Source organism: Heterocephalus glaber, unplaced genomic scaffold (assembly GCF_053883595.1).
Source record: "Heterocephalus glaber isolate CG9 unplaced genomic scaffold, H.glaber_assembly_v1.0 deba00001104, whole genome shotgun sequence".
NCBI classification, from domain to species: domain Eukaryota; kingdom Metazoa; phylum Chordata; class Mammalia; order Rodentia; family Bathyergidae; genus Heterocephalus; species Heterocephalus glaber.
The window spans coordinates 2,253,755-2,272,943 of NW_028258193.1; the positions used below are offsets into that span (position 1 = coordinate 2,253,755).

Genomic DNA, 19,189 nt, shown 5'->3' on the forward strand with positions numbered 1-19,189 from the left:
CCACCGTATCACCGGGCCTGGCACTGTGTGGCTTCTGGCTCCTCCCCACAGTCAGACAGCAATGAAAGGAAATTTCAGTTTCAGTTTTCGTGATTCTGTAATTCTATAAGCAGTCTAATGAAACAAACACATGAACACATTTTCAGCTCTTGCTTTACACCTTTAATATGTTCTAAACAAAATGATGAGGCTTTAGGGACTTGGTTGTTTTTTTCTCAGTTTCCCTCGTTCAGCTGAGTACTTCTTGATTTTTAAATCCAATCTTCTTATCTACCTTGCTAGCCAGGCTTATTCCTTTATCTTGCTGACTTGGTTTCCTTGTGTATAAAATGGCAAAATCTCATTTAATTGCTGAAGAAGCTACAGTGATTAATTAGTTTAGTCTTCAGAGTTTCTTACTGAAGTTATGCACCAATAATGGTTTGATTGTATAAGACGATTCAATTGCAACCATACAGCAGTTACTTGCATGGCACTGACACCAAAGACCAGCCATCCTGTGGTCCTCCATGGCTTCAGAATTTTTCTTATTCAGTTATATAAGAAGATTATATTATTTTGTGAAATTTGATGAAAGCTTATATGATATGTTGAAGCTTCTGAAAAACTAAGCCACGGAGGCGGTAAGATGTACACTATTCTTTCATGTCTGTTCAGTCTCTAGGTTTTCCTCCTTTGTTCTCTGGGGGAAGAAACACAATCATCCCCAGTCATTCTGCAAAGTGAGCTGTTGTCCTTAGTTAATCAGTTAGGCTCTGTGATTGTATGCTGAAGCCATGGAAAAGGCATTTTACTCTCTACTAGGATTGGGATTCATTTCCACCCTGTGGGATCCACTCAGGCCCTGTCTGGCTTTATGCTTCTCAACAGACTCTCAACAGATGGAAGATTTTTTAACGTTTGCAAAGCTCCTCATGATTACGGTTTATGTAACATAACAGATCGGGGTGATCATTATTCTTGTTTTATTAAACCTTTATACAGCTGTCAGAGGCTGAGATACTATTTTCCCTATGTGGAAATGGAGTCAACGTGGATCTGAAGCTCTGCATGCTGGAAATGCTGTACCTGCATTGCCAGTCACACCTCTCTTTGAAGCCAGAAGACAAATCACACGGGGCTACTACTGTTCAGGTACATCACGGTGCCGAAGGCAGAGTAGTGTCCCCTCAGAACTAGCCCTGAAGACGAGAGGCATTCCCAACCATTTACTCGTGAGCGTCAGACCTTGGATGGCATCGTTACGATACCAAGTGTGACTTCCATAGATGGAGAGAGCAAATTATGCTAGTTATTGAAAATCATTCACATGAGGATTAATAGAACAATATTCTGGTTGCCGGAGAAACCACAGCCTGATGAAAACCCCCATGGTGGATGATTTCTGAAGTGAGGTTTCAGAGCATAAACTGTCATTTAGCTGGTCCCATTGCAAGAGCAGTGACTTCTGTCCCCTGCACAGTCCCGGGTCAGAGCCCCGTGGCATCTGTCGCCAGGCTCACTCAGCATGGCCAGGCCCCCTCTAATCTCCACGCCCGCCTCCCGGTCCCGACTGTGCCCCGGGGGTTGCTCAAGCACCAGGGCAGCTCCTCCAGTGACCTCGTTGAGAGCAAACACAGCTGAGATGGAGCTGGTGAGGGATGCACTCCTCCGCGGTGCGGTGGGGGGTCAGCTCAGTGCACAGTGCTTCCCGCCTGACTCCAGCCCAGAATTCAGTATGGCAGTGGCCGCAGTGCCTCGTGACACACGCAGAAATAAAGAGACTCTTCCTCTGCTGTCTCCCCTTCCTTCCTTCCTTCCTTCCCTCCTTCCTTCCTTCCTTCCACACAGAGGGTGCAGTGGCCTAAGACGACTGCGTTTCATTGTCACTGATGGATTACTTGATTTTCTCGGAGTCTTTCATAGTCTCCTCATGATTTCGAGAATAGGCCTACGTTCCAGCTAATCATTACCTGGCAAATGTCTGTAAACACAGCATTCAAAAGCTCAGCCTTGAAGAGGCCCACCAAAGAGACTGAGTTGCATGGTGCCTACGTTCAAGGTTGCTTCTGAGGATTCCTGTATGCTATCAACTACTGTACTTACAATTTGAAGATCATGAATTTCTACTTTTAGTAAGCCTTCAACAAATATTGCTGTCTGTACATAACTGTTCATGTAATATATATATATATCACATATATAATATATATAATATTATATATATATAATTTTTTTTACTGGACACGTATTTCCTGGGACTGTGGGACACTGGTGGAAGACAGTCATTTCCCCTGGGGCAGAAATGCCTTTGGACCATCTCCACAGCAGTGCCAGGGCACCCTAGAGCTGTGATGGCTGCCGAAGGAGTGAAGATATGAACACAGCAATCTCAGCACAGAAATCCTGAGCACCCAGGCACAGCCCTGCACCACCACAGCGCGACAGCGCCCACCCTCTGCTCCCAGCAATGGCTGCTTCCCCGGAAGTACTAGGAAGAGACCAGAACCAAATGGAAAAATGACAGCTGCGCTCATCCAGGTCCTGGTGGGGCGGGTTACAAGCAATGAGTAAGACGTGTTCATGTGTACAATACACACAACTGTGTATTTGTTAGGACAAGTGAACAAAAACAGAGTGGGTAGCTGCAGAAGACAGAAGTCGTGGATGCACACAGAGTGTGAGACTCAGGCAGGGTGTCCAGGGGGAGCCCCGCACGAGGGGTGCTGTGAGAAATGTTCTGAAGGAAGAGGGAGGAGGCTCCCTTGGCACCCATTTCAGACTGAGGAAGGAGCGGGTGATGGAGGGAGGGAGAAGGGGCTGCCTGGGGCTCGTCGGGAGCCCACAGCATTGCTAGTGCACTATGCTCTGCACCCCACAGTGGGGGACAGGAGCGTGCAGGACACGCCCACGAGAGCTGCGTGTGACAATCCTGCCTAGCCAGGTGTAGACGAAAACGGGAGGTCAGGATCAGAGTCCAGAGCAACAGCCTGACCTGCCCCACCCAAGCAGGAAGCGAGGATGGGAAGGCCACTTTCCACAGGGCAGGGCGGGTTTGCTTCCCTCTCTCCCATGGCAACCCTGTTCCCGGGAGTTCATGGTTTATTTTCTCTCTCCTCTTAGCATAAATACAAGAGAATATTCCCCACTAGTATATTTTATTTGTTCTTTCACTGTTCCAAACTAAGGAAACTAAAACTATGGAAACAAAAATTATAGTTATAGAGGGATAAATACAGAACGAGCCTGGGTGGGTAGAAAAATCTTTCCTAATGGTGCATTTCAGAAAATGGCTTAGGCAGCCCCCGCCATTCTAGCAAGGTAGTGCACACACTCTGTGCCTGTGTCTGCATTCTTAGCTGCAGAAAAGGCTTGAGTCCTCACCTTCACAGCAGGACTCTAAAAACAAAACTACACATTTTAAAATGTGCCCTTCCATGTCTTTATGTCCAAGCCAAAGGGAAAGCAAGAGGGAATAGAAGCACTGAGTGTCCTTACAACAGACGGCACTTGATGAATTGCCCCACATTAACGAGACTGACTGTATGGAAACTTGGAAATATTATCATTATGTTTCAGGTATTTATTTCAAAGTAGAAAATATTGACTGCCCAAAGCAACAAAGGGCAAGGGAATAAACTGTTAGTAGTTGAATGGAGGGGAACTCTGAGCACATTTATTTCATAATGTCCTGCACTTATTTTTCCGAAGGGCCTTTAAGACAATGCATTCTATGGCTTGATTTCCCTGCATTCTAAATGCAGCTGTGTATTAAAGAGCTCTGGATCTAGTGTCCTGGCCCGTGTCGGGTGAGCAGTCACAGCTGCCGAGTCCCCAGGTCCTGCTGTCCATCACAGGGAGAGAGGTACAGCAATCAGCCGACAGCATGTGAGGGCATCTGTCCTTAGCATCACACGGGGAGCAGCATCCAAAGAGCAAAGGACACCCAAGGCTGCGGCTCCTCACACTAGGGACGGTCCTGCACTGCTCTGGGATGGGCACCCGGCATCAGCATCAGTTACCGGTCTGCTCCGCCAGGCGTCCCTCAAACAGCACTGGGGGACGGAGCCTTTCACAGCAGAGACTCACCACAAGGGAAGGGAACCGACGTGGCCACGGCCACCCGTGTCACTCCCGAGGAGCCCCACAAAGCAAGGCCACGACCAACATGAGACTCACTCCTGAGGGGAGAAGCAAGCAGAGGCGAGATGCGAAGTGGCCATGCAGCAGCAGGAGCCTTGGTCCCAGCCCGCCAGGCCCTTTGCTGCGTGCTTGGGTCTCCTCGCTGGGGGGCTGCAGACCCACTGGAGACCAGAATTCATCCCACTTGTGTAAAGAACAAGGGACGCAATGAAGCCACAGCATTTCCCTCTGCGCAGACCAGGGCTCGAATGATAACGTCAGCAGCACCCACACAGCAGGGTCCCCCGCACATGAAGCACAGGAATGGCTTTCTCGCTCACACGGAGCACAGAGAGGAGCTGAAGGGGAAATCAGCCCCGTCAGGGCTCACCTGGGGCTCACGCCAACTGCACGGGCTCCCCGCCTCCCTACTTCTGCACGGAAAAGCTCCCAAGTGCGCCTTCCAGCTCGCTCACCCTTACCTTACTACACACATGGACCCGAACAGGGGCTTCAGATGGTACCAGCTTTATCTGCATGACAATCTTGCAAACGAGTGGCTATTTTCATTTCACTAATGGGGAGACTTGGCCTCCAATAAGGTAGACACTTTCACAGCATCTGGGCGATTGCTATATGTGCTCAATGCTACATAACCTCTCCTAGGAAGCACAGAAGTTTGTGCTCTCAGTGACGCCTTCCACAGAAGCACGTGTTTCCATCCACCATGCGGCTGATCTTAGAAGGCTCAGTGTTTGAATCTGACGTCATACAAAACAGCTTAACACCTGGTGGAGACGAGACAGAACACTGTCTTGTGCAGAGTGAATGGCTGCTGTGTTACTGTGACTGTGATTATGAACCAGTGTGTCCAGATGCAGACAGATTAATACCCGCCTAGTGTCCCTCCAGCAGGTCCCACTGACCTGCGATTGGGCCTGGAATTGATTTAAGATAAGGGCATCTGCTTCCACAGGACCTTCAGATCATTGTGACCATAAAGCACAGTTTCCATGCTATTGTGAGCTGTAACTCCCACTCCACAGAGCATCCCAAAGCACAAGCCAGCAGTAACAAGATAATAAAACAGTGTTCACATGAAGGACCCTTTCTTGCTTCCCCAGTCACGCAGTAATTTCTATCCCGCTTTAGTCCACCTTCACTTGGAGCACAGGGGCCAAGATTCTCATGAAGAAATGGCAGCTGAGACCTTGATGGGGGGGTGGCCTTGAGACAAGATGTGCAGTCGGGGTTTGGGGGCCTCAGGCTGGGGCCACCTGTCTGCCCCCAAGCACCACAGGCAGGGCCCAGATGCCAGTGGGTACTGGCGCTAAGTCGAAAGAGTCCCTGAAATGGGGACACCGAGAGCAGGGCTGGGCCACACTGCTCGGGTGGTTTTCCCGGGCTGCATGGGAAAATGTGCCACAGGCGCGACCCATGCACCAGCTGGGCCACTCAGCAAACGCAGTTCGCTGACCCGGGGTCAGGTGCTGTCTTGCACCTTGCTCCTCAGGGCTGCGGGGACGGGGGCATTAAATATGCAGAGCCAAGCTGCCAGTGTACAGGGACCAGGGGGCAGGGTCCCAGGCAGAGGTGGCAGCAGGGGAGAAGGCAGCCCTGCAGGGCAGCAGCCTGAGAAGGAGTAGGGTGCAGGAGAAAGACCACACTGGAAGAGAGCAGCTGGGCCTTGAGACAGCACCTGCATCGTGAGTCGGTGGACAAGCATCCCCCAGCAAGGCTGTGCGGGGTCACACGCAGTCCCGGAGGGGACAGCTTGGCACGACGCAGAGCCAGGGAACAGCAGGGACCGGAAGGTCTTTCATTTGGGCAGTGGACGATGGAGGAGATTTTCACAGGTGCGGCACAGGCACCAGCCTGTGTATGGGGTGGGGCGTGCCAGAGCCAGGGCACAGGGCCAAGGCAGGGAGGCCTGCAAGTCCAGCAGGCGCTGGCCATGGGCAGAGCACAGATGCACATGGAGAATGGCCCACCGGTCCTACTTCCTGAGGCGCCTCCGGTCTGTGTGCCCCTGGCCCTGGCCCCAGAGGGACTGTGAAGGAGGGAAGCGAGCAGGAGGGGAGTAGTCCGCAGCCCGGCCCCGCTCTGCCTGCCCTCTGCGCAGCCCTCCCCCCGAGGAAGACCGCGCACTTACAGACAGAGTTCTTGTGGCTACTGTCCTTGCTGGGCAGCATCTTGACTCCTCTCGACTTCAGCTCAATAGCCTTTTTCACTGGAAGAGAGAAAGCAGGCGTCAGGGGAGCCTGGAGACTACAGCCCACGCCTCCGCCCCTGAAACCCAGCCCTAGCACTTCCCAGCAGCCGAGCACAGAGGGTTTTGCCGGGTCAAGAGGCGAGCACGGAAGTAACAGCCCGGCAAGCAGCTAAAGGCAGGCTGCCTGCGAGCAGCTGGGTTGCGTCCACCACAGCGCCGGTGCGGGCGCCTGGAACGCCCAGACCTGAGCACATCGGGAACAGAAGGCACTGGCCACGGTCTTCTCCCCAGCCTGCGGGCACAGGGCTGTCCCCACCTGTCCACGGCGACCAAAGTTCCCTCAGATTTCTGTTCACAGAACCCTACACAGAAAGCAAGTTGCTTGCTCATTTACCCCATACTCAGTCAGGTGAAGCTTCACAGTTGCACACCTGGTGGCCAGTGTGTGTATGTGGGCCCTGCTCCAGCAGCCATGCATAAACCACGGGACACCCCAGATTCTCCAGCCCCTCTCTGCAGCCAAGCAGGGCGCAATCTGCCCTGGCTTCAGAGTCCGAGCTGAGCTCACAGAGCTGAGCAGCAGCTTCTCCGGCACCCAGGGGCTGTGCCCAGGACCCCCGCCCCGCCCTTTGAGCCCCGCTGGAGCTCACGCCTTCCTGCTGAGCACACGCCTCTCTGTGTCTGGGTTGGGGTCTGGATCTGTGTATCCTGGAGCAGCCGGGTGGGGCAGACGCACGTGACAGGGTCTGTGTCTCCCTGGCGTCGCTCCTGATGGGGCCCTGGGCCGCTCCTCTGCAGCCCTGGCGACTCCACCTGGCACTGAGCACCGGGCCTGCGCCCTCCTCCCAGCATTCCAGGCCCCCCCCACCCCACTCCCGAGAGCCCCCACCTGGGCCTCTGCCACCTGAGGAGAAGCACGTGGACCCCAGGGCAGGCTAGGTAAGACCCTCCAGGAGCAAAAGAGCTGACTGGCATCAGTTATAGGGAAAGGTCAGCCATGGACATGTGTGATTCACACCATTCAGGAGCGAGAGAGTAACAGGCTACAGCCCACCCTTTCCCACCTCTCGCCTGAAAAGCAGGATTGGAAACGTGAAGTCAAAAGCAGTCCCGTGACTGACTTGAAGGTTCTCTACTGTGTCCGGGGTTCCAGGGGAGAAACCTCCCTGATGCAGGGAAGCTGCACCTGAGGAGGTTTGTGGCGACCCTGTGCAGGGCACCCCACGGGCCGCACTGTCACCTGCCTGGAGCGTGGCCTGGCGTGACTGGGGGAGGTGCCCGCGGGTGGAGACCTGGCGGCTAGGACAGCAGGCGCTGTCTTCTCGGGTTATCATCAGAGCTCAGGATGCAGGGCCCTCAGATCAGGCGCCAAGTGGCAGGCTTTGCCAGTCTCCACTGGGGCCAGCTCACTCACTGTGCCCGCCCCGCCCCACCCCACAGCCAGTCAGCGAGGACCACATCCAAGGGTCCTTGCTGACAGACGCACACCCCACTCCCACGGAGACAGGAACACGAGAGCGAGAATCCCGTCTCCCTTGCGTTCGTCCTGTTGGGGCACATGGGGGCTCCCCTGGGCAAGGCCCCAGAATGATGCTTTAAGTTGAACTGGAAATGGGTGGATGTGTGTCTCCCATCAGCCCTGGTTCCCTGTACCGAAATCACTGTGTCTCAGAGATACTCAGGGGAGGCCAGATGAATGCACAATAAACAAGAACAGGAGAATCAATAGGAGATAATGCAGAGCATAACACTCAAAGCAAATGGGGCCCAGCATACACAGGTAAAACAAACACAGCTCAAGTCGCTCAGAAACTGAAAGGGAAAGGCGGCGGAGCCCTCGGGGCCCCGGGGTATTGGAAACCCTGCGCCTACCTGACCATTTGATGAACTAATAAATTCCATGCTTTTGCAAGTAAGTATTTGATGTTCCGTGAAGCTAGAATTTCCCAAGGGAGGTTTTAATTTGCTTATTTTCCAATAAGATGCTACTCCTCCTTTGTGGACTGCCGATTCACCGCGTTCCGGCCTATTTCAGGCCCTCACACCCTCTCTTGCCCAACACTGCTTCCTTGCAGCGTGCCAGAGCAGGACAGTGACACTCAGCTCCTCGCCTGCCTCAGCATCCGTCCGCTTGGCTTCTGCCGGAGCCCTCTCCTCCTTCCCCCTCCTCTCTGCTTGTCCTTCTCCTCCTGCCTCCTCTTCTTCCCCCTCCTCTTCCTCTGCCGCTCCTTCCTTTCTCTCCTCTCCCACTGCTCAGGGCTGGCCGGAGAGAGTTCTGGCGGACCAGTCTCCCTAGACAGCGTGGGGAGCCGAGCTGAGCCGCAGATGCCCGGATTTGGCACCCTGCAGACCCCTCTGTCTCAGCCTGCCCTTTTAGACCCGGTCACAGACTCGAGCTTGGTGGCCTTCACAGTCCTGCAACGAATGATACAAACCCTCTCTTGATGACGCTAATTCTCAGGTTTAATCTCACATGCACCAGGTCAGAACCTCCAAGCTTCATTTATTTTCAGCACAACTAATGATCTTTTCTTTAAGTCTTGGATATGCTTCATTTTCTCAACAGCTGAGGCTCTTTCTTTCTCTCTCTTTCTCTCTGTCTTTCTTTCTGTCTGACTGTCTGTCTTTCCTGAAACGGAAGGCTCTGCGCTCTGTCTTTCTCTTCTTCCTTAATCGGTATATATTTGCAATACCCAGCAATCACAGCTGTTTGGCGAATCTGCACGACCATCTGTCCACAGCCATCGCAACCTGATCCTTTCTATCTCCTTCCCCACCCCACCTCTCTCCCCTTTCCTCTGGCTCCTCCTCATCTCCCTGGTCTCCTTGGTTTTGTTTTTGGGCGTAAGGAGGGATGTAACAGGTGTGAAGTTGGAGTCCGAGAAGCCGTGTCCCTTCGAGGCTAAAATGAGGTCTCAGAACTCAAACTCAACTTCAGTGGTTGGTGTGGTGGGGCTGGGGAGATGTTGAAATGTGTAACGAAGGACACAGAACTTTGGTTAGAAGTGTTGGCTTTAAGAGATCCACTGTGGGAAGGGACTACCGTTACTAGTGTGCTACTGGACGTGCTTGAAAGTAGCTACCGGGTTGAATGTATGCTTTCTTATCACAAACAGATACATAAGGTAAAAGGTAAAACAAAACAAAGGAAGCAAACAAAAAGCACCTGCGAATAGATATAATCAATCCCCTTTCCTGTAACAACATTTAGGATAGTGAGAATTTCTGAGGAAATATTTTGCTTTAAGGGTAGAAAATGCTGAAAAGTGCACCAATAAGTAGACATAAGGAACACTCTTCTTGTGCTTTATCACTTTTCCTTCCTCTAGCATGTCAGCTACTTCTGCTACAGTCTCTCAGGGATTAGATTCAACAGACTTTCTGTAGATGCCTTGAAAATGTGAGAAACTGCGGCTACACGGGATTGACGGAGATGCTCTTGCTGCTGTGTGCGCATCAGTAAGCGGCTGCAGCTGCTTCCCTCCCGGCGGAGCTTCCTCCCGGAGAGGACCCTGGCCTTCTCACAGGTCCTCACGGGCCTGAGTGCCCTTGGGGTGCTCCTGAGGACGCAGCCAGGGAAGGAGCCCACCTGCCCGCCCTGCACCGCCCGAGCCACAGGCCTCACTGTCCCTGAGCCTGCGTCTCCCGCAGTGGGAATCTCCAGGCCCTGCCGGTAAGAAAGCAAAGGCAAACTGTCTCAGGTGTATTTAATTGACTGAACAGGAAGACAGAAGCTACTGAGAAGCCTCACAAACAAAAGAGGAAACTGCTTCTACCACTGACAATTTAAAGTGAAATTCAGGATTTAAAATTAATGGATCAAAAGTATAATCATGTTTATTAGGCTTATTAACTAAGAGAATTGTCATAATTTTATGAAATCTTCTCTAGGTGAAAATTCTCTTTAAGTGATACATCAAAAGAACATTCATTCTTATTTATGATAATAACAGTGAAATCCTCGGAAATATGTAGAAATATAAGCATGATACATATATACGTACAAGAGCATGTGTGTATTTAAATACGTACTATAATATATATGAAATACGGGTATGCAACACATCTGAGTCTACTGTCTCTCTCATTGTCAGAAAGATCTTGTTCCACAAAAGTTCTTATTTTCCTTCCTTTTTGGGGGGGAGGGTCTCTCTTTGTAGTTTGGGCTGGCCTTTAACTCACAGTGATCCTCCTGCCTCAGCCTTTTGAGTACTGGGCTTACAGGCCTGCGTGTACTGTCTTTTTACATATCAAAGAAAATGTGATTTATTTAAAATTCCATTATTTGTTAATTTATTCTTGAATTAAGATAAATGGAATTTTCAGATATTGCTTATAGGTATTTTTGGAAAGATATGTTTCCTTTATTATCAGAAAATAGAAACTACATTTCTTCTGAATCATTCCAGACAGTCTTTTAATATTTTTCCTTTAAGGGAAAAATAAATGTGAAAATCATACACCTTGAGATACTGCGGTTGCTTATATCCCTTCATTTGCTAGATAGCTCATGCTTTTTTCTAGGGGCATGTACACCACAGTCTTAGGAATTCTTTCAGATATTAGTGTTGGGATTGCTTTTGAAGTCCTTGGGTGCTTCACTAGTAGATCCAACGACATGATTCCCAATCCTTTAATGTTTCTTGTTTATACAGTGGTCTATAGTGAAGAAGTTAGACACATCCAGGTCACTATATTGTAAACACATTCTTAATCCGTAAGAAAGCTATCATGGAAGGACTTCCACGACTGGATGATGTAAGAGGAAAGCCCTCCCCTCCGGCCCCGCTCCAAGGCCTCTGCAGAGGCTCACGTGAGCCCTACGCAGTGGCCTAAGACACACGCTCCTGGGTGTCCAGAGGAGGCTGGGAGGGACTGTGGGCTTCCCCTGCTCGGCACCTCTCGCTTCTCCTGGGCCTAATCTTCTCTTTTCTGCTTGATCAGTCCAGTTATTATATACAAACAAGGGGTCCATCCCCGCCTTTCTCAGTTAAGATAGGAGAGAAAAGGAGTAAAACAGGCAGAAAGGCTTGCAAACCGACAAGCAGAAGCCTTCCCTGTCTGCTCTCCTCAGCTGCTCCCTTCCCCTCTCTGCCCAGGGCCCAGGGAGGGAAGGTCCCCGGGGTCTCTTTCTCCTGCCCCCTCTCAGTCCTCTGTCTTCTCCACATTCTGGGGACACCTCAGCAAGGGCCAGAGGTGAGTCTGTCCTCAGCTCCCCCTCTGCGCCCAGCGGGGCAGTGGGCCACTTCCTCCTTCGGACACTTTCCACCCTTGGCCCAGACTCCACCCTGCCCATCTCTCCCTGGCTCCTGGGCCTCCAGGTTCACAAGGCCCAGTGGTGTCATCTGACCTGGCCCTGCCTCCCTGTCTCTGTCTCTCTCTCTCTTTTACTTTTTCATTTTGAGACAGGGTCTCGCTAAGTTGCCCAGGGTGGGCTTGAACTGTCCATCTTCCTGTATGATATAAACTTAAATAACTCTATATCAGTAAGTACATGTTACCGTAGTGCTAAATTTTTCAAATTCAGAATTTGATTAATCAACTCACATTTGCCTATGACAACTTTTAATAAGCTGGTATGTTATTTGCTTAAACTTAGGTTAATTATCTATTAATGCCAACTTCTCTATAGCAAACGTCATGCAGTAAATCACAGAGTGCTGGTCCTGTTTCCTTTATATGACACTTCTACTGCTGATTATAGTATTAGATAGGCACTCAAGGAAATCTGGGAAAATCCAAGTAATCAAGTCCAAATCAAAATTAACTGAACAAGCCCATCACCCGGAGACAGTTGGTGTTATGAATTCACCTACGTATTTCCAATCCTGTGTGCATTACAAGGACACGAGGTGGAGGCACACATAGGCGTTTTACAGAATAAAGAGTAAACTGTACAGGCATTTTGCGACTCCTTTGAGCACTTTTCCCTAAAGTAAGTCAGTGGACTGTGGTAATGCACTTACCGCTCCACAGGAGTTAGCTGCACGCAGCACTGAATACGGCTGAGCACACGCCTACACTCCGCTCAGGCTTGGAGTGACCTGCTCGGAGGGTCCACGGACCGCAGGACCAGCCCTCCGCCGGGTGCAGGACGCTGGGAACTGGGGCGCCCCGGCCAACTTCGGCTTTCAGTACACAGTGGGCAAAGCTGACTCTCTGCTACTTCACTTCATTTATATTTACAATAATTGTATGTTTGCTGGCCAATCCGCTATTACTGTCACAGTGTACACATGATCCTGTGGGGAGCCTGGCTGTTGCTTCGCAGGAGTCTGGGAGTAGTGCTGTCTTCTCCTTGGAGGGCAGCCTGCTCCAGCCCCCAGGCGAGTGCGGGCGTGGGTGTCCCCCCTCCGCTCCTCAGGAGATGTCACGATGGCCTTGAAGGGAACCTTAGCGAGACTCACAACCAAGTTGGGGGAACTCAGTGATCAAATGTCACCCACGTGTGTGCACCAGGCAGTGTCCTTGCTAAGCCGTGGACGCCTTCCTTGCCCTGTTCTGCATGGTGTGGTACGTGATCTCGTTACCTGAGTCCTGGGCCAGACTCGGGGTCCCAGCAAATCAGATCTGGCCACTTACCCCCAAGAGCAGACAGAAAGAATAGCTGTGAAGCAGGAAGGGAATTTAATCAGTGCAGCTACCCTGGGCGGAGGGTGGGAGCTGGGAGTTGTCGCCCTCTCTTCAGGGATACTGGGGTGAGCTTCCGGTTTCCATGAGGAGGGGCTGGGCACAGGGACAGGAGGGTGCATAATCACTCATCTCGGGGGAGCTGTGGTGACCCCAGCTGCAGCGCTTGGGCTGGTCCTCTGGGGGTATCTACTAGCCCGGATGACCAACGGCTCCTGCTCTGGACAGCCTCAGCACCCTCCTGGCGTGGCCACTCAGGGAGGGTAACCCCATCTTGGGCGTCCTTGAGGGTCTTCTGTTCCTGGAATCCTCCGAGGTGACTGCAGCTTTGGGGCAGTGACTGATGGCCTAGGGGTGCTGCTCCAGGTCCAGAGCCACTGCCGATGACGCCAGTCCCCAGCACCTAGTCTGCAGTTCTCAGAGTCAGCAGCTTTGCTCCCACTGTTGCTAACTTTCTTCCACCGGGTGGGCAGAGCTAAGTCCTGGCGAGGGGATCGGCAGTTTCATACAGGCGTCCAGTGCTGCAAAGGCTGCGTCCCCGACGTCCAGAGAGCTCCGCCCCTGGCCCACTTCCAAAATTTTCTGAAATCCTGGGCCTTAAACTTCTTTATTTCTTTTTAAAATTAGCTGTGTCATTTCGTCTTGTTTTGTTCCATCGTCTACTAGAGGCAGAGCTGGAGTTTGGGTTGCAATCCCCTCTCCCCCAGGTCTGGGTGGCTGGGGCAGGGCAGGCCCTGCGTCCCGAACTCTGGCACCGCAGGAGCACGGAGGCGGCGGGACGACACCTCTGTGGCCTTTGCTCTGTACTAACCAGGGCGATGCCGGCCGCGGCTCCGCGCAGCGCTGGCTCTCGTGTGCACGCTGCCGACGCACCCCACGCCTTCCTGTGGACGTGCAGACGTGCCCTCGTCAGCACCAGCACGCGTGCGCCGCCGGCCGGCTCAGGCGCATGCGCTGCCACGCTGACTCTGTCCTGCTACTGCGGCCCGCGCCGCTTCTACTTAGAACCCGCACCGGGAGACAGGAGCCCAGGGCCCGGCCACAGCCCCGCCGCCCTTGTTCACCGCGGCTGCTGTGCTTCAGACCCGGCCACTGCGCCTGTGCCAGCTTAGCTCGTGCGTCGCACTCCGTGTTGCGCACACCGGATGGAAACTCTGGCAAGGCGTGGTCATCGTGTCCCCATCACTGCGTAGTGCGGGTTGATACCACGTGACAGGCTTTGGGAAACCTGACTCCAGGGACCCCCGAAAGTAAAAGGACAGTGCGCCCCTCCCAGAGACGGCGATGAATTGGAGACTCTGAGAACACAGTGCAGACCTAGGCCACGCAGCAAGGCCGACGAACGGCATCTCATCTTGGGCGTCATCCTGCAGGACGCCAGGGCCTCGCCGAGACTCGGGTGCACTGAAGACGCAGGACTGACCTCGCTCCTGGAGCATTTCCAGGGTTACGGTTACAGAAGCCAGGAGCCTCCTGACTGGAAAGCCTCCTGCTCCCGCAGCGTGGGCCTGAGGTTCAGCTGCGGGCCTCAGAGGCGTCCTGGCTCTCATTAGACTGTCACTCGGTGGGTGAGCCAGGTCCTCACCTGTTTGATGGAGATCATCACCACCTGCCTCACTGCCTCACGGCTCCTGGGGACTGAGAGGCAACGGACAAGACTCCTGGCCGTCTCAGCGAGGTCTGCGCAGTGCTCCGGGAAGCTCTGCGGAGGGGAAGGGCTTTCCCACGTCGGGCTCCTGCTGCATGGAGCGGATTGTGGAGGCTCCTTGGTCAGCGGCTCCCGGCAAGCTTCACCCCATTCAGCAGGCTGGGGAGAAAACGCATCTCCGAGAGGGGTTCACGAGGGGTTCAGGAGGGGTCATCCCGTGTCCAACAGAAATGGGCAGATTTAGGGTGCCTGTCGTGCAGCAGATCGGTGAAGTCTGAGGAAGAGGAAAGGTCAGGAAGGGGACAGGGGCCTCGGGTGAGCTGGAACTGGTGCCTCTGCTCTGTGGTGAGGGGCAGGAAGGGCAGCTGTGCGGGACCCCGGAGGACGCTGCCTGAGCCCTAGCGGGGATCCCCTCCTCTCAGCCCTACAGCAGCTGGTGACAGCCCGCTAACACAGAGCTTCTCCTCTGCACGCAGCCCCTCGGGTCCCTCCCAGTGCCCACGCGGGCGGGCTGACCTCCCAGCAGGGGTGAAGGTCGCAGCGGGCAGCCCCAGTCTTTACTGTCCATGAAAAGAATAACAGTGCATCTGCCTCCCATGACCCACGGAGAGCTCACAGGCCCCCCGGCGCTAGGCATGCAAACCCAGCCTGGGAGCTTTATTTCCCCGGGCGAGATTGTCGGGCCTTTGCACCCCACGCTGCTCCAAGCCCTCCTGGAGATGTAAACAGCTGACGCTTTGCCTTCAGAATCCCAGGAGGACCCAGCGCTGGAAATATCTACTTCTTTCCCAGCCTCCAAGCTCCAAGCGATGTCCACGCAATGAGCTCTCATCTGTGATGCGCTCGTTTTTCTTTTCTGGTCATCAGCATGGACCCTGGGACTGGAGAGGTATAGGTTGGGGTGGAGCAAGCGGGGGCGCGGGGCCACGGCTCCATGCACCCCTAGGTGCTCAGGCGGACCACCCCGGGCCGCGACAGGGCAGTCCCTCTGCAGGGCTGGCCTCACTGGCACTGGACGCTTGCTGTTCTCCACCCCACAGTACGGAGTCAGGTGTTCGCCAAGGATTTTCTGATTTCTACATTCCAATGATGTCTTCAGCTTTAACTGGATTCCTCCTCCCCGTATTTTCTTTAATTATTCTTATTTTGTAAAAAGCATTATTTTTACTAATGCCCCCTCTCTAGCACTTTTGGAAAAGCTTCATTAATTTCATTAAATGACATATTAAACCAAAATTAATGGGGTGAGAAAAAAGGAAAAGAACTGTACATTTTTTTTACAGGAGAATAATAAAATTTCTCCCTGAATGTGCGAGCATCAGAAGCTGTTTTGGGAAATTAATTACAGGGCATATTCTTAGGGGAGAAACAGGAAGAGCTAAAGGTGTTGGCACTCTTGTGCACAGTGGGTGGGAGGTGAAATGGCACAGCTGTTCTGGAAAATGGCGTGGAGATTTCTGAGAAAGTAAAAGCAGGATTTCCAAAAGCCCCCACAGTGCCGCTCCTGATGAAGAGATCAGTGGCCACTCGCTAGGGAGCCCTCCCGGAAATCCAAGTGCTGTTCTTACTTCCATGAACCTCTCCTCCACTCCTTTGGTTCTGACTTCATTCCTGGCATTGTGAGACCAGGAGCTCTGCACAGCGGATGTCCAGCAGGCTGGGAGTGACATTTCCCATCACAATGCAGTGGGAATGTACCTCAAGGACACCACACTAGATGAGCTCAGCCAGGTGCATGGAACCAGCTCTGTGCTTCCCGGGAGAGGGCGCTGGGTGGGAGGGCGCAGTGGCCGATCAGTCAGCACTCAGAGTGCCACTGAGGACAGACCAAGGGAGAAGAGGTGGAAGACAGCAGTCTTGGTGTGCTTACTCCACTGAGCCAGCTTGGAGGGCTGTCAAGCTGTGAGCACTGCACTGCGATGACAGGATTAAACATTCAGGAGGCTCCACTTCCATCTTGGAGAACCGGCGTGGACACAGGCTTGCTGTGTCTTCACCATGCATCACAACATGGGCCTGGCTGCAGCAGAGACAGCGGCACAAGGCTGGCTGCTCTCAGGCCAGGGTTACAACTTCAGTCAAAACAGAAAGGAGGAGAGCCAGTTCCCGTAACCCTGCACAGGGAAAGGGTCTTGATACGCAGCCTTCACCGGCAGCCCATCCATCAATGCCCGTCCCGGAGTCCCGAGCTTGGCCCGCTGAGTCCCCTCATTTCTCCAAGCTTGTGAACTCTAAACGTCAGGCAGCACAGCTGTGTCCACCTACTTCCAGTTGGGACACCTGCTGTTAGAATATTAATAAGGCTAATGTGGAATGTGATGCACCTGTCCCCGAGGGGCTCTGCAAATCAGCGTGCAAACCTTCCGAGTAGGAGCATTTCATCCATGGCATGTGGACCCTGCGGAGGGAGACGCTGTCTCCTGTGGCCTCTGGAGTGAGAGCTGAAGATCCATACTCCAGCCTTGGTGAGGTTGCCCGTGGTAAACTGAGGACCAGCAGTGCTTCTGAGAACGGCCCTAGTGTCTGCTACGAGCCTAAACCGGCCTGTGCCTGCAGGGCCCAGGACTCCACAGTGCCTGCTGCAACTCACCTGTTCCACTGCGGTGGAAACAACAGGTGCCTCACCCTCAGGGCAGTGGGGGACTGCAGGGAGGAGCTGAGGCCCCTCACTCCCACCAGGCTTTCCCAGCCGCCTCACCGCAGCCAGGGGTACAAGCGTGGCAGCTGCACCCTGAAACCCCCAGCCCACTCGCCTACAGACTGGTTCTCAGCCGGTGGTTCTGTCCCGTTTGCAATTGCAAGACAAGACACAGGCGCTCAGCACGGAGCTTCAGATTCCCCATCCCCTGGAAGTGGGTCCACCGGAGAGGAGGACACTGTGACTCCCCACATGTGGGTGTGGCTGTGCACCAGGACAGCTCAGAGGTGAGCAGACACCTCCACCAAGTGGACCTCTGCATACGGTCCCCTACACAGCCCTTTCTCTTATAGAAAAACAGCACACTGCTACCTGTTAGGGTCTCGGGCTCCTAGAAAATTCACTCCGTGGGCTGCTTAGCTCGTGCTGACCACAGCAGACAGGGAAAGCCTCGGTCTTCAGAGGAGCAATGCTTCCAATGGACTCCTGCTTCCTCTCCTGGGCCCAGGCCCATGCCCAGTCGCCCTCCGTAGGCTGATCCTGCTCTTCCGGGGTGCCAGGGTTGTGCTGAGCTCGGCACCTGTGGGGAGGCACAGTGGCCCCTGGCGCCCTGCCCTGTGTGCCCTGCTCTCTGCTGCTCTTCTCAGAGACCCGCCCTCCTGTCTTCTGCACTCTCCCCGAGGCATGGGCCTATTCTGTTTCCCAGGGTCCCTGTCACTCAAAGCTCTTAACCAGACAGTGTGACAACTTCAAAAACAACACAATTCATATCATGCCAGGTATTCAGAAAAATATCCCCAAAGCGATCAGAGACAGTGCTTTTAACCATTACAAATAGAATAATTTACTACTTTCAAGTCCCATTTCTTGGCCAAAGTTGCTCCTTTTAGACTCTTTTTAGTGTGGGAAATTCTGGATGACAGTGTACGGAACCCGTCAGAGCCCTCACTCAGTGCATTACTAGGCTAGCTAGTCTTCTTCCTTCCTGACCAAGGTTACCTGAAGCACGCCCTACTCTGTAAGGCTGCAAACCCATAAATATTTCAGCATGCATGTCGAGAAGCTGAAGACTTAAAATGAGTAACCACAAAACCATGGTCGTGTGTAAGCATACAGCTATCCCTTGATATCTCTTAACAAATGTCCCCTAATGTCCAGAAGTGATTACATTTTTTCTCTTTCGTATTTTTGTTCACTTCATTTTTGAGACAGGCTCTCACTATGTCTCCCAGGCTGTTCCCAAAGTCCTGAGCTTGGGGGACACCCCCGTCTCAGCGTCCTGAGAAGCCCTGGCTGTCGGCACACTCACCCACTCTGGTCTCACTGTGAAATGTACCCCAATTATCGAGAGTTCAGATAAGCCTCGGGGACTCTCCTTAGACACTGCGTAGCCCGGTTTTCATTTCTACCTTTCCCTTCCACTCTACAACTGTTTATTGAACAAACTGGGCTCCATGCTTCACAGAATCCTACAGCTCAGTACTAAGTGCGGATTCTGCCACCTCACACCTACAGACCCTTCAGCAAAGCATTTAGGGTTTCCTATTAAAGTAGTGCAGAAAGTCCTGGTGCTCACGACTGCCTCTAAGGGACCGTGAGGGCTTCGGGTGATCATCGCCACCTGGCTGTTCTGCCCACCCTCACCTTCTCTGGTCCCCACACGCTTCTTGGCCTCCGGCCTGCACCCTCCCAGCCCAGCGTCTGCCTCAGTGGTGCAACCTCCTGCATGGGCTTCTGGGAGGCCCCAAAGGAGGAGAGAGGAGCAGTGGAGCAGGCGCTGTGGAAGCCTGGAGCCTGGGAGCGGGAAACGCCGGGTCTGAGTGCGAGCCGCGCTCTGCGCCGGTAGCCTGATGGCATCAACAGCGTGTCCATCTCTCTCAAGGACCCTGCAACCTGCCCCGCTCGCAGGGACAGCTCAGGGAATCACCCAGCCAATACGCAGCCTTTAGTGTCAGGCCTT

General features: G+C 53.2%; 1 protein-coding gene across 5 annotated transcripts in view; it reads right to left on the reverse strand.

Moving 5' to 3' along the window:
• Csmd1 (CUB and Sushi multiple domains 1) overlaps window positions 1–19,189 on the reverse strand; it is a 1,515,607-nt gene that overhangs the window by 491,945 nt on the left and 1,004,473 nt on the right. For all 5 annotated transcript variants that reach the window (XM_087210084.1, XM_021248185.2, XM_021248184.2 and 2 more), the window contains one exon: window positions 6,254–6,331. In XM_087210084.1, coding sequence (XP_087066210.1) covers window positions 6,254–6,331 — 78 coding nt within the window. The remainder of the gene's footprint in view (window positions 1–6,253; window positions 6,332–19,189) is intronic.